The 12,099-nt window shown below is 43.0% G+C and overlaps 1 protein-coding gene across 1 annotated transcript in view; it reads right to left on the bottom strand.

Moving 5' to 3' along the window:
• LOC117536197 (fibronectin type III domain-containing protein 3B-like) overlaps nt 1–12,099 on the bottom strand; it is a 106,491-nt gene that overhangs the window by 75,340 nt on the left and 19,052 nt on the right. Inside the window, 2 exon segments of the mRNA XM_034200964.1 lie at nt 2,477–2,552; nt 5,342–5,487. Of these exon segments, the coding sequence (XP_034056855.1) occupies nt 2,477–2,552; nt 5,342–5,458 (193 nt within the window). The 5' untranslated portion in view covers nt 5,459–5,487.

Below are 12,099 nucleotides of genomic sequence, written 5' to 3'. Positions count from 1 at the left end.
TAAAGAGCGCCTCGGCACGCCTTCAGAACACACTGCCACACTCCACCTCTCATTAAACCCAGTGACCTCCTCCAGATAGAGACGGAGAGAGAGAGATAGAGACGGAGAGAGAGAGAGAGAGAGAGAGAGAGAGAGAGAGAGAGAGAGAGAGAGAGAGAGTGTGTGTGTGTGTGGCCCTTCACATTAATAATATGTGCATTCAAACACGACCCCAAGACCCCAGCCACCCGCCCAATTAACTGTCGTCGCCTGTTTTGAAAGGCCCTAAAAAAAGTCAACACAGAAACACACTGTGCTTTGGATGCTAAATGTTGCAAGCAAGTGCGCACACACAAATAAACAGACAACTGCCAGACCCCAACTACGTCAATGTTGAATGTGTTTTGGCAAATCACTGTCTGGTACCACATTAATCTATTTACTGTATGCAGTCAGGCGTTATTTTATATGTCTTTATCCGTCGTTCTGCATCTCATTGATCCATATCTTTGGAGGTCTTTGTAAACCGTATCTGCACATCTTTGTATCCGACCATCCCATCATGCACGGTGTCTATCTGGCATCATTCGTGCCTCTAAGCCCTGCATAGAGCGAACCCTCGATTTCAGGGGGAAATTGAATTACACGGCGGGCGGAGAAAAGGAGGTAGGTTGTAATTAGTTACAACATAGAGTTAGGAGTGTGGGGGGGTAGGGAGAGAGTTTTTTGTAGGGGAGAGTCAGTGCCAAAAGTGCTCTCACTCAAAGAACACCTTCACAGAGGGCAAAGAAAGAGCGAGAGAAGAAGCAAGAGACAGACTGATGGAGAGAGATTGGGAAGAAAACAAAGGCGCCCTTTCAAAGCTTCTGAGTAGCAGTTTACGGTGCTGACATCATCAAAGTGAGACGCGAAAGTTGGGGAATTCCCATGTTACTGCCACCTCTGCCTTTCACAGCCTCTAAGTGGCTTACGTTTCCATTCTTTTAATGAACTGATATCAGATGCAACCAGAGACAATGGCTCTCCACTCCCAATCTGTCCCTGACTTTGCTATCAACTAGTCTTTGTATTGTATGAGAAGATAACAGCCAAGCATTTCCCCCTCACTTCCTTTTCCTCACCCTCATGCCCCGGCCACACGAGGACGAAAACGGTCGTTTGCGTTACTGTTTAGTGTCATATAGACCGTTCGGCCACACGAGGACGACCGAATACGGTACTAAACGACTGCGTAAACGATAACGGGTCCCAAGGTGGATAGAACGGCATACGCAACGCTCTGGGGGATCCAACGGCTCCGTGTGTACGCCCTATACGATCATTTTCTGATAATGATGAGGCAATAGCCCCGCCTCTCCCCACCTCTGCTGCTCACCCCCGCGTCAAAGTAAACTGCACACTGAATTCAGATTATTTATCTTTCTCTCGATATGGACATAAACGCGAGTGAAGTCTAATCTGACAGGACGGAGACACCTCTCAAACTACCTAAACTAGTTATAAATATGTTTATTTTTACTGTCGGCCGGGTCATTCATTACTGGATCAGCTGCTGCATGAAACAGTCACTGACGCTGTCCGAAGAGAGGGAGGAAAAAGAGAGGCTCCGTGTATTTTATTATTATATTATATAGAGTCGTTATTCATTTGTTTTAAAGCTCAATAAATAACAAAGAAGACCTTTGACCGGCACTTTTATAATTTTGTCGGAAGGTTTAAACTTTAATACACGTTGACTGGCGAAAAACTCTGCCCGGTTCCCTCGGCCCCCACCGCGGAGAATAACCAGAAGGGCAACCATGACAACCATGCTTCTTCGCTGCTTTTGAGGAGGAAGTTACAGCGCCACGTACAGGCTCCTGCATATGTACTGCAGCTTCTCCAGCGGTTGGAGCTAAACGGAGCTGTCTCGTGTGGGCAGACACTATCCGGTGAATATTGCGTGTGGACGGAAGCTGTTTTGCGATTGCATTTGCGTTAATCCTATGCGTTTAGCCGTTTTCGTCCTCGTGTGGCCGGGGCATTAGTGCTGCGTTATTGACTACTCTCCTAAAAGACTACTACTAGGGACTAAGAACTTTTAGGCTAATGTCAATCAAACATGTTAATATCACTCCTGACAATGGAAACACATTATTGTGTACAGGCAAAGAGACTTGCTTTATGGCCACAGAATAAAAAAACTACCATAATATTCCCTGTCTGGGTTACCTAATCAAATCCAGTTTCAAGTCTATATAATATGATTGTTATATAAAGAAATATAAATGGAACCCAATGGAGGGAAACCTTTATAAATACATATTGTCAAATTGATTTGCTGTCATGCTTTTCCATTGATGTTGTTCCAATAAACAGTTCATTCAGTTTACTTAAGCATTTGCAGCAAGCTTGTAATTAAAGTGCTGTAAATGACTTAGTCTTAAAGTGACACAGATCACAGCTGACAGCAGGCCACATGTTGATATGATAATACACAGTATATGGTGGGACTGACCCTGGATGCATTGCAGTGAGCCGTCCTCCGCCCGGATGGTGAACGTCTCCCCCGGGTTCACCTGCACCAGGATCACCTGTAGCAGCACACACACAAATCACACAGTTAGAAAAACACAGATATGATTCAATACATGAGAATCAGAAAGCAACGATGAAAATAACTGTATCTTGCATGACGCCCGTAACGTACGTCCATCTTCAACAATCACCAGAACATGATAGAATCCCTGCTGGGCAGCCAATAGGCTTGCAGAGGTGACATAACACACTATAATTATCAGATCCCAGAGTAGGGCGGACACAGAGTTCACAGACATATGGAGGAGGTGTTAGGTAAGCTAATGATGACACAATGATGCTGTCTCACACACAGCCTGATTTGTGGCTTTCCTTTTTAACACCACTTACAGGAAAAACACTTAAACCAGCACACACACATATTACACACATAGAGAGATGCATTCACCACCACTTAACATACAAACAGGTGGCACACACACACAAACAAACCAAAATATATGACACTGTTTTGATTTCCCAGTGTCACTGCTGAATATGCCGGAAGGGTGTGTGCATGCACCTTACCGTCATATTCTCCGCATGCAGATTGTTGAGAGTGTACACATGGCTGTAGACATGAAACAAGTGACCCTCCATCACACACACGCACATGTGTTCACGCACACATGCATGCACACACGACCACAGCCCTGTCTATGCTCTACAGGTGTGCCGTCGTAAAATCCTCATATCGCTTTTCCTGTAGTGTCTGCATGCTCTCCCATCTCAGCGCTAACCTGCTCCTCTCCCTCTGACACACACACAGACACACACACACACATCCACGCTTCCTGCTCTGTCTGCTGCAGCGGATGCTGTTGCTATGGGAACCCCAGCATAGTACAGGGCGACCCATGTTTCCCAAAGACTGAGAAAACCCCTATATTAGACCATGTGGGTGAGTGTGTGTGTGGAGCGATGTGTAAAATATTTATGTAGTGATTTTGTTGTTGTGTTTTGAAAGATGATTGGACACTGAAACTGTAAATATAAAATCAGCTAATGGTTTATTAAACATTTTTTATATTTATTTACTTGTTTCTTACTATAAAATCTTCTACAGTGTGTTTTGAAGTTGAATATGTTCTATATTTTGGAGCCAAACACACTTACAGCCAGGGAAGGAAATGAGCTCCTGCAATCTGCCAAATGCAGGGTGACCTTTGGCTGCAGCAGGTAAACACTCGGGTCACCTGCCACCATCGCAAATGTTTTCCTCGTATTAGGAACTACTTATTTATTTCGATGTTAAAAACAGCCAGGAATAAAATCCCAAGGCTGCATTTCAGTCCGTGTTCAAGGGAATAGCACATTTTTAGAGAACATTGCAATTTTATGTCATTTCTGCTATTTTAGCATTATTAAGGCCAATCCAGCACAAGTTTAATGTCACCAAACGAGCCAATGGAGTGGTTAGATATGGGAATCGACAAGGAGGGCCAGATTTATTTGTATTGCACTAAATGCTGTGTACTGATACTCAATTACGTGAAGGAGGTGAATCCTCAGAAAACAGATCCGCCTATAGGCTACATTAGCACCCTTTTTCCCCCTAGGGTAGAAACTCTTACAACTACTTAAATACTAACAAATCATTATATTCTTGTAATTGGAAAAAGTTTAAAACCAAAAGCAAGGGCTATAAGTAGAAACTAACTCGTCATAAAATACGTTTGGTGAAACCCAGAAATGCGTTTCACTTTTGCAGAAAGGAAAATGAAAGACACCCTCGATATGAAATTCCCTTGAATTACAGTTACAGCGAGCTTAGATGGGATGTGGCCATTTGGCTCTTTGGAAGATTTACTCCACGAGGCATATATATGTTCTTTAAACATTACATGTTAGCCTAAGATTGTATTTGATAGCTCTGCTTGCATGCGCTAACACACACAGGAACACACAGACACAGATAGACACACATAAAACAGGTGTAGGCAGGTAGACACAGATAGGAAGGCGGACAGACAAACACAAACACAGAAGTATGTACTCAGACTCAACACAGACACTTGTGTGCCCACACAGGGTAAGAGATACACACACAGTGTAACCCAGACCCATAAACAAACAAACACACACAACCATGGACACACGCATGCAGAGTCAAATCTGTATAATCATCAGTCTAGATCGCTGATTCCACACTTCTTCACCGTCTTCAAACTGCAGGGTGTTACAATCAAAAGAGCTCCCTAACTGCTGTGTGTCGCAGCCAGAGCACTCCCACCGAGCTTCCTCTGGGCTGTGGGGGAACAGGCAGGGGACAATGCATACACATCATCATCCGTACCAAAAAGCACACGGATCAAAAATATATCTGTGGCAACAGGATTAGACCCATGTCAATTAACTGGTTTGCTTTGAATTGCGTCAATCGCTTCCTTTCGCCAAGTTAGCAGAGCTTGGGTGGGGCTTTGCACTTTGAAGGTGATCCAGTTGGCTCTGCGGCTTCTGATAAGATCAGTCAGCTTCAGAGCAAACCTTTTCCAGAGCCATTTAAGCTAAGGCCTTGGGATGCGTCAACAGGGCTAGTTACATGACTAGCACAAAGTGTCTTAGGTGTTGAGAGATGTGAGTATATGGCCTGTGTTTATTCTTGTTCCTGTTACATGACGAATGCTTTACTGTACACGCTTGGCAGCTGTTCATTACCTGTGGCAACAACCAAAGAGCCATGTGACGAAATGACAAAGAGATGGTTGGCGTGTGTGTACGGCAACACAGGAATGTTGAAAGGAGGTGGATGCATTTGAATGATCACTCTGCAAGTGAACTGAAAGCAAAATGAGTGAGTGTTTACCTGCTGCGCTGCGTCACCGTTAACCATGTGAGGCATGAGAGGGACTTCCCCGTTCAGGAGGGGGGGCGGAGCCAAGTCCAGTGGAATCTGGTCTGTCATCATCATTGTGACGTACATTCATGGAGAAATTCACTGAACTGCCCTACCTGAGAAAGTACAGAGAGAGAGAAAATGAGGAACAGGGGACGTCAGCATTTTCCAGTTATATACAAACACACACTGAATAACATGAAAGTTCAAACCAGATTAGGGTTTTTCCTGTATCGGTTCAAAGTAATGAAGCAGGGTTTTTCCTGTATCGGTTCAAAGTAATGAAGCAGGGTTTTTCCTGTATCGGTTCAAAGTAATGAAGCAGGTTTCAACCACCAACAAAAAAGGGAAGAGTGATCATTACTACCTGCTATGGTTTTTCATAAAAAATTGAAAGTAGAAAGTATGGCTTTGTATGCCTGAGTCACAAAGGCCACATTGCTCACTTCAGAAAGTCCAAACCTACGTATACAATTCAAAAGTAATTGTTGTTTTGGGGAAATGTGTTAATTTGGTTTCTTATCAAAAGTCGGCCCATGCTAATATCTATACTGTACATATGAAGCTGGGGCAAGCAGCCAGAGAGCTTTGCTTAGCTTAGCAAAGCTCTGTCTTTATGGATTTAAAACAGTCAATCAAAACCTATGAAGTTCACTAAATGTCACAAAGATGTTTGTTTTGTTTTTATGCTAGTCTGGGCTAGCCGCCTTTAGCTTCCTGAAAGATGAAAGTGGTATCAACCCTTCATCTAACACTCAAGAAGAAAGCAAATATGCATAATTCCCAAAATGTCGAGCTAATCCTGTTGTGCAATTAAACTTGAGGCAAGATTATGCCAAGTCTTCAAAGGTGTGTTTCCATTGGTGTTTATTGTGCAATTTCCTTATCAACAAGATCATTTTCCATTTCATGTTAGCGTGAAAACCTCTTTGCGTGGGTGAGGGCGATTATGACATTTGTTTGTTCCCATTGGGTTCATTGTAGTGTGGTGTCCTTCCCAATTTGAATAAGACTTTGGATCAAAACCCAGATTCAGTTCTAATAACAGAGGTGTACAAGATACATGACAGAATACTGGAAACACTCAAATGAGCAAGAGAGAGAAGAAGCTGAAACATATGAGAAAATAATAAAATAATAGACACATGGAAAGAGAATGAAGACATCCTTTCGTTCTGACAGATTACTATTAATACTTTTCCGAATGTGCCGTCGATAATAACACCTTTGCATAGACATGGACTCCAGTGAAATACAACAAGTCCCATCATGTCAATGTAGAAGAAAGAAAGATGTGAGAGGCAGAGAAAACAGAAAATAGAGAGAGAGACTAATTCAAAGTTGTAAAATACAGGGGGGATTACAGTGAATATCCTGCAGAGGACTAATAAAAAGAGAGGTAGAGGATGAATAGGGGCTTAGTTTGATATGTGAATAGGGATTACTGCACCTGCTGTTAGCTTTGTAAACACAGGGTTATATATAAACATGCACACAGGAAGAACAAGACATCTTCCGAGGCTTAATGAGGGTGAGTTGTGACCAAAAGGAGCTAAATCTGTGTTTGGTTTCTTTTCTTGCATAATAATAGCAGTAAAAACTAAATAAAACAACAACCACGTCTATTCATCTTAAGTGGAAAATAACATGGCTTCACCTAATTGGACAAGAACCAACATCACAAAAGCAATGTGTCTCAACAGGGTTTGAACCAAGCTGCTGAACTAAACCTACCTGTCAACGTATGTGCTCACACACACACACAGCACGAGAACCACATGAGCCCCCCTACGGTTACGTCAGCAGTAATATATATACACGCTGTGTCCTTGGGGAACACACATTTATTCAGCAGATACACAAAGGACCCGAGCCATAATGTTCCGCAACAGCTAACGTAGCTCAAACACAAACACATGCATATGCACACATATACAAACACACACACACATCCATTGCCAGAGATAGATTACTGAATGACGTAAGTGCTGCAATTAAATGCTGCTGAGTGAAATCCCTGCTAAAGAGCTACTGACTAATGGTTATAAGCTGCTATTAGCACACACACACACACAGTATGCATTAAGGATATGCTTTTCATTTCTGTAAAGACGTGTCACTGATATCCATTTCAGACACACGCAGAAACACACACAGCGTTCCTCTGAAGACAGCTGTGTGTCATTGTATGTATTTCCTTTCAGCTGGTCGTCTTCTAGCTCTGACAGGCTCTTTGAAAGGGTTAGTAGATCACACAGCTGTGGCTTTCTGACGCTATCTTTTCTTGTAATTGTTGATTTTGTTCTTTCTCTGTCTTAAACACTCCCTCTTTTTCCATCTGAGCCCCGTTTCCAGCTCAGCCTGGCCATCCTGCCTTGAACGCACACACACTAACACTCGCACAGTCGCGTCCAGGACACATCACAGACAGATGGTAACACCACTCTGAACTCTGCCAGGAAAAAGAAAAGAGCGAGACAGAGAAGAAAGGAGAAGGAAGAGAGGGAATAAGTAAATGAAGAATCGGCTCGTATGATAAATGGAGAGCGAATGAAGAGCAGGACAGTCAAAGACATCTCTTCCAATAACCTTCTGTTCTTATAATAACCCCTAATTTCCTGTAGAAATTCATTATATTCTAACATGAATACTCATCGGTCTGAATGCACGGTACGCTATGAATATGATGTTCAAGGACTTCTAGTGTTAGGAAAGGTCACGGACAGGGAGTCATTTTTTTTTAAAGATTGAAAAAGTATTCTATATTAGCCACAACAAAGTTAAAGCATTTTAAAAAGGGTTATAATTGTCACTGTACCCATTTTTGTTGATCTCACCCTTAGGCGCGTTCACACCGCAGTACTTTTCCCACTTTAGTTCCGATATAGTTCCGAAATGTCGCGTTCACACCAAAAAGAGCCGGAACTAAAATGAGTTAAAAGGCGCATTCACACTGCGGTACTTTTCCAACAAAGGTTCATGTGAACTTAGTTCATGTGAACTCTTTAGTTTGCATGAACTAAGTACAGATCGCGTTCACACTGGAAAAAGTCCCTGGGGGTGGATTAGGCAAATGAAGCCGCTGACGTCACTTCTTCTTCTTCTGCTTTGGGTTTACTGGCAGGCCGCAAACCACTTCACGGCGTATACTGCCGCCCAAAGTCCCCGGCCGGAAGTCCCCGGAGTTGGGGCATGGTTTGCAATCCGCCCAGCCAATCAGAAATATAGCTCTTTTCTCACAAGAGAGCCGCACGAAGTCCCTGCTCTCTAGCAGGGACTTTCGTGGGGGTAAAAAGGTTCACATGAACTAATTTTAGTACCGGCTCTTTTTGGTGTGAACGCGATAAAAGAGTTCACATGAACTAAGTTCACATGAACCTTTGTGGGAAAAGTACCGCAGTGTGAATGCGCCTAATGAGAACATTTTCACCCCCTTTTCCGTCCCTGCGAGAGAGCAGGGACTTTCGTGGGAGAAAAAGGTTCCTGTGTCTGATTGGCTGGGCGGATTGCAAACCACGCCCCGTAAAACTCCCAAAAAGTTTTGTGAAGCCGCCATTTTATTATCCTCGCATTAGCATTAGCATTAGCCCAGCGCAAAAACGCAGAGAGACTAATTTATGGCAACACAAAATAAACATGGGAGCGGTGGAGATGAGGAGGTGTCGGCGTTCTGGCGATTTACTCGGAAGGCTCCCAACTCCGGGGACTTCCGGCCGGGGACTTTGGGCGGCAGTATACGCCGTGGTTTGCGGCCTGCCAGTAAACCCAAAGCAGAAGAAGAAGAAGTGACGTCAGCGGCTTCATTTGCCTAATCCTCCCCCAGGGATTATTCCGGTGTGAACCATAGTGTGAACGCGATCTGTATTTAGTTGAACTAAATTCTGATGAACCTTTGTGGGAAAAGTACTGCGGTGTGAACGCGCCTCTTGTAACAGGTTGGGATTTTGGGATGGGTGCCCCTTTTTTCTCTCTGTTTTTTAGATTAGAAGATTGATGACACACACTTCTGTACATAAATATGATGGTAAATGTAGCTAAGTATCAAGACTGGAAGACCGCCCAATCAGCTCCTCTAAAGCTACCCGACTGATTATTACCTCCTTTATGAGGTTATGTTATTGGTCAGTTTCTTTGTTAGTCAGCAAAAACTACTCTTGAGATTACCATTACACTTTTGGGAAATGTGTTAACAAGGACCAAAAAAGAGCCTGTTACATTTTGAGGCAGATCTGAAAACAGTCTTTAAACCTTTTCACATTTTTTTACATTGGAATGTTTTTTGAGCTTTCAACGTTTCACCTACGACTGAACACATTATATCTTGTTTGTTTAATCTGTACCAAAAATGTAATAAAAATGTTGTTTAGGCAGGTTGCATGTCGAACTGTTTCTTGGCTTCTTCCCAATCTTAAACATTAAGCCAACCTTTTACTGGCTTTGTATTTAGCGGACAGAGATATGTGCTACTGATCTTCCCACTTTTGAAAATCATATCCTAAAATGTTAAAAAAAACAAAACGATTCCTTTAAAGGCAATTATAAAGCAGTCTAGAAGACACAATGTGTTGTGTTCTGCTTTCACTGCAATTTGGAGCAACTGATGTGTGAAATTGAACATTGACATCTGATTTAGTGACAATGTGCCTTGTAATGCTGAGTCACGACGGAAGTTAAATGTAAGAAAAATGCATTTTGTTCCGCAGCTGTTTCCTACAGGATCTAATGTACATATCTGCAAATGTACTGTATCAGTCAATGAATAATGACCATTGTTTCCAGTGGAATTATTACCAGATGGCTGCTGTTGTTGATAGCTTCAGACATCACCATGCCCACACAAACACACACTCACACACACAACCACATACAGTGGTTTCCGTTCCCCTGTGGAATGTGGGAGGAATAAGGTGTCGATTCCCAACAGGGATAAAAAGCTACATTGAAAAATTCCATGCTGAAGCCAGAAAACAATCACCCACTTGTCCGGGTGTATGAATGTTTGTGTGTGTAAAGGAACATGAATGTGTGTGTGAACGTGTGTGTGTGTATTTCTATGTCATTAGACAGAAAGCCCTGTGTAAGCATGGAAAACACACTGAAATGTAACACACTCACGCACACACAGAAGCTCTTGATGTGTACGGGCAGCTCTGACCTAATAACACAACAGCCATTACTCACATAGTCATTCATCACTCACACACACGCCCAATGACTCCAGTTTGTCCATCCTGATGAAGCATGATGGACATTCACAACCACCTAACAGACTGTCTGACTTACTTCCAGTCGAGTGCTTCACACTTCTCTCTCCCCTCCATCATGACATGCAGGGGCGGACTGGGAGGAAAAAGTGGCCCAGGGATTAATTGACAGACAGGCCCACTTAATGTGCGGCATGTATCGGCCGGCCGGCGACGAAAGTATGTTACTTAACAAAAAAACCTATGCATTTAATGTTATTTTGGACCATTATTCATAAAGTAATCACATTACCTGAGCCCTTGAGTTGCCTAGAGCAAAATAGTTACAGCATATATTTATTCATTTTAATGTTAACAGATCATTGATGCAATAACATTTGGACCCAATTTGCCTGACTTGACACATGGAATAAAACATGGGCATAGGAAGCATCCTCAATGTGGGTGAGACAATTTAACAGGGGGTGTCGGGCAGGTGGTGGACCTCACCTCCTCTAGGGGGGTCCGGAGTGGTCCCCCGGGAAGATTTTTTTTTAAATGTTGAAGTTAAATGCATCAATCTGGTGCAAAATTAGGGACTAAATCTATGGATATATCTCTGAACACCCATATGAAACAGACCTGTAAACAGATTTACTTTTTCTTTCAACATTTATTTGAACAGCAAGTGGAGGCAAAAGTGACTGCACCCAAAACAATAAACCTGCTAGCTAACTAGCCTAAACTCAGTAACAGAATGTGGGTTAACACGTTCTTCTCCACAGCCGCGTGACCTCTGAGTCAGACGTCACTTCCCCCTTTTCTATCCTACGGGTACAGCCACTCCCCCTGAACCCTGTTTTCCCTGCCAACAGTTTCTACCAGCAGAGTGAAGGATGCCACAGGTGATATAAGGCTAACATTAGCTAATTGGCCATACATATTTATTCTGCTTGGCTGTGCAAATGACTGCTACTTTTTAAGACTTGCAACTAGGGAGATCAAAGTCAGTCGTGTGCTCCTGGCGTTCGTCATGCTGAATCAGTGCTTCAGCATGTCTGACACTCCTTAATTGTGTTTCCACTTTACTGTAAATGACAGCAGTAAGACGTTTCATCAGCTCTATGTGGTCAAAAGATATGCTTGGCAGTTTGAAACATGTTTTAAAGTTCAAAACCTTAAAATATGTAATATAAAAGGTATTTAAGAAAGGGTCATTTTAGTTTAAAACCCATATTCTTTACTATGCCTTGAAGCTCCCCCCTGCAGTTTGCCGTTAGCAAGAGGGCTGTTCATCTCATTATTCTAACTCAGAGTCACAACAAGCTAATTTTCTTAAAACAAAATTGCATTTTTTTTAAGGCGGTGTTTACACGAGAACGAAAAGGATTGTATCTGCTACTTTTCTCTCGCGTATAGCCCGTTCGTTCACACGAGGCCGTAACGGAACCGAGGAAACGGACCCCGCAAACGATAACGGGTCCCAAGGTGGATAGACCTGCAACCGGAACGCTCTGGGGGGGCAAACGGCTCAGTGTGTACGCC

Source organism: Gymnodraco acuticeps, unplaced genomic scaffold (genome assembly GCF_902827175.1).
Source record: "Gymnodraco acuticeps unplaced genomic scaffold, fGymAcu1.1, whole genome shotgun sequence".
Lineage (NCBI taxonomy): Eukaryota > Metazoa > Chordata > Actinopteri > Perciformes > Bathydraconidae > Gymnodraco > Gymnodraco acuticeps.
This window is presented reverse-complemented; position numbering and strand designations above follow the sequence as displayed.